Source organism: Galeopterus variegatus, unplaced genomic scaffold, assembly GCF_000696425.1.
Source record: "Galeopterus variegatus unplaced genomic scaffold, G_variegatus-3.0.2 Scaffold95, whole genome shotgun sequence".
NCBI classification, from domain to species: Eukaryota; Metazoa; Chordata; class Mammalia; order Dermoptera; family Cynocephalidae; genus Galeopterus; species Galeopterus variegatus.
The window spans coordinates 138,522-140,898 of NW_007726206.1; the positions used below are offsets into that span (position 1 = coordinate 138,522).

The following is a 2,377-nucleotide window of genomic DNA, read 5'->3' on the forward strand; positions in this document are numbered from 1 at the left end:
ATCCGAACCCTCGGGCGGGAGCGCCGCCGCGCTTCCCAAGCGGCGCACTATCCAGTGCACCACCGGGCCGGCCCCCAAGTAAATATTTCTTAAACTGATGAAAGAGTGTGAAAATTACAATTTTTATTTAACACATGGATAGTAGTTAAGAATCTCTGCATTTGAATCTTGGATCTTCTACTTACTAGACACATTACTTCACCTCTCTTTGCCTCAGTTTCCTAGTCTGTAAGATGGAGACAGCAATAGTAACTACTTCATAGGATTGCTATGAAAATGTAATGAGATGATTCATGAAGAGCTGGGTGGACTTGGCTGTTGGGTATCATGAGTCAGAATATGGCCTCCAACTTCCCTCAGCAGCGTAGCATGGGATTGATCATAAATTGTAAACCAAGGATCAAAGTTCCAGTTGTTCTTCAATAGTGTAAACATCAGAGTATTTTCTGTTTCCTGGGGACAGACTAAGCATGTGCTGCAGCCATTTTCATATCATATTAATTTCCTACTACTGTTGTAACAAATTACCACAAACGTAGTGGCTTAAAAAACCCCAATTTATTATTTTACAGCTCTGGGGGTCAGAAATCTAAAATGAGTGGATAGAGCTACATTCCTGAGGAGCATGGAGAACTCAGGAGCTGATGGATGTGCCTACTGACAGCCACCAGGAACACAGGGACCTCAAAAGCTGAGGGCATGCCTTGCCAACAGACGGCAGGATCATGGGGACTTCAGGAGGCCAGGGCAGCCCGTGCTGACAGATGGCAAGAGCACAGGTCACCATCGCATGGGCAGCCCACTGCTGCTGCAGACACCAATGATGAGCAGGTGGTCTGCCACAGCTGCTACCACAGCCACCACTGCCACAAGAGCAGTCCACCACCACAGGAGCAGTCACCCTGCCACAGCAACCACCACCACTGTGTAGGTGGCTCACTGATCACTCAACTGCATTGAAACAAGGAAGGTCACCAGTGGAGCCTGGGGAAAGAGGAGAGTAAGTGCAGACTCACCACCGAGTGGCCCAACCCACAGGGGGAATTATGCTGCCCCCCATGGTAGTGCACCTGGGAGTGGTAGGTACATGCTAAGCCTGTGCAATTGCTTTGATATGAGAAGAGACACACATGAAACCCTGGAGAGCACAGAAATCTAGGATGGCCAAATAGAGTAAGGAAGAAAACTTTCCGCCCCCACCACCAACCCATCCCTCAATTGGGGGAAGCAAGGACCCAGGAGGAGCCTCTGCCTATAGGAAAGAGGAAAGAGAAACAAAGCCAGGGGTCACCCATTCAAACTGAGGGGCTCCAGTATACCCTAGTGCACCCATCAAGTTCACAGGACACTAGCCGGGGTGTCAACAAGCCTGCCCCAGGTCACCCACCCTAGCCAAAGAGCAACAGGTCACCCAAGTGCTTCTCCTAAGAACTTAAGAGCTCTCCCATGTCCTTAACAATCCAACACAGTGTCAATAGCCTCAGCAAGGAATCACTAAGTGCCTTAAGGCCTAGGCCATGGGAAAACTCACATGCAACTCTGACATTGAATACAACCAAAGTACCTACACAGACACTACACTAGTGCGTCTACTCAGAACCAATACTAAAACACCCTACTCAACAATCAATATAAAACACATCTACAGGAGGAAGTCACTCTCCTCACAGCCCACTTCAGAGTAATACCAGAAGCAACTGCTCTACCGGATGACTAGACATCAACTTAGAAATACTATAAATAAGAAAACAACAACAACAACAACAACAACAAAAACCCAAGAAATGACACCACCAAAGGAATACAATAATTCCCAAGTACCAGGCCCAATAGAGTGGGAAACCTTTGAAATGACTAAAAAGCAACGATCTTAAGGAAATTCAAAGAGATACAAGAAGACTCAGACAACACAACAAAATAAGAAAAACTAAACAGGATATGAAGGAGGAAATTTACAAAGAGATTAATACCTTAGAAAAGAATATAGCAGAACTCCTGGAACTGAAGGATTCATTCAACAAAATAAAAAACACAAACAAGAGTTTAAGCAGCGGGCTAGAGCAAGCAGAAGGAAGAATTCCTGATCTTGAAGACAGTCTTTATGAAATTACCCAGGTGAACAAAACAAACAAAAACAAAAAAAATTAAAAATGAAGAAAATCTAAGAGAGCTAGCAGATAAACTTAAGCACACAAACATCCAAGCCATGGATGTTCCAGAAGGGAGGAGGAAGGAAAAGGCTGTGAAAACTTATTCAATGAAACAATAATGGAAAACTTCCCAGATATAGGGAGAGACACAGGGCCTTCAGATCCAGGAGGCTCAAAAATCCCCAAATAGATTCAATTCAAAATGGTCCTCTCCAAGACACATTATA

The 2,377-nt window shown here is 44.9% G+C and overlaps 1 protein-coding gene across 1 annotated transcript in view; it reads left to right on the forward strand.

Annotated features, from left to right (window-relative positions):
* Positions 1–931, forward strand: part of PRPH (peripherin) — a 9,098-nt gene extending 8,167 nt beyond the window's left edge. The window contains exon 7 of the mRNA XM_008583126.1: positions 715–931. Coding sequence (XP_008581348.1) covers positions 715–931 — 217 coding nt within the window. The remainder of the gene's footprint in view (positions 1–714) is intronic.
* Positions 932–2,377: the final 1,446 nt, after the last annotated feature.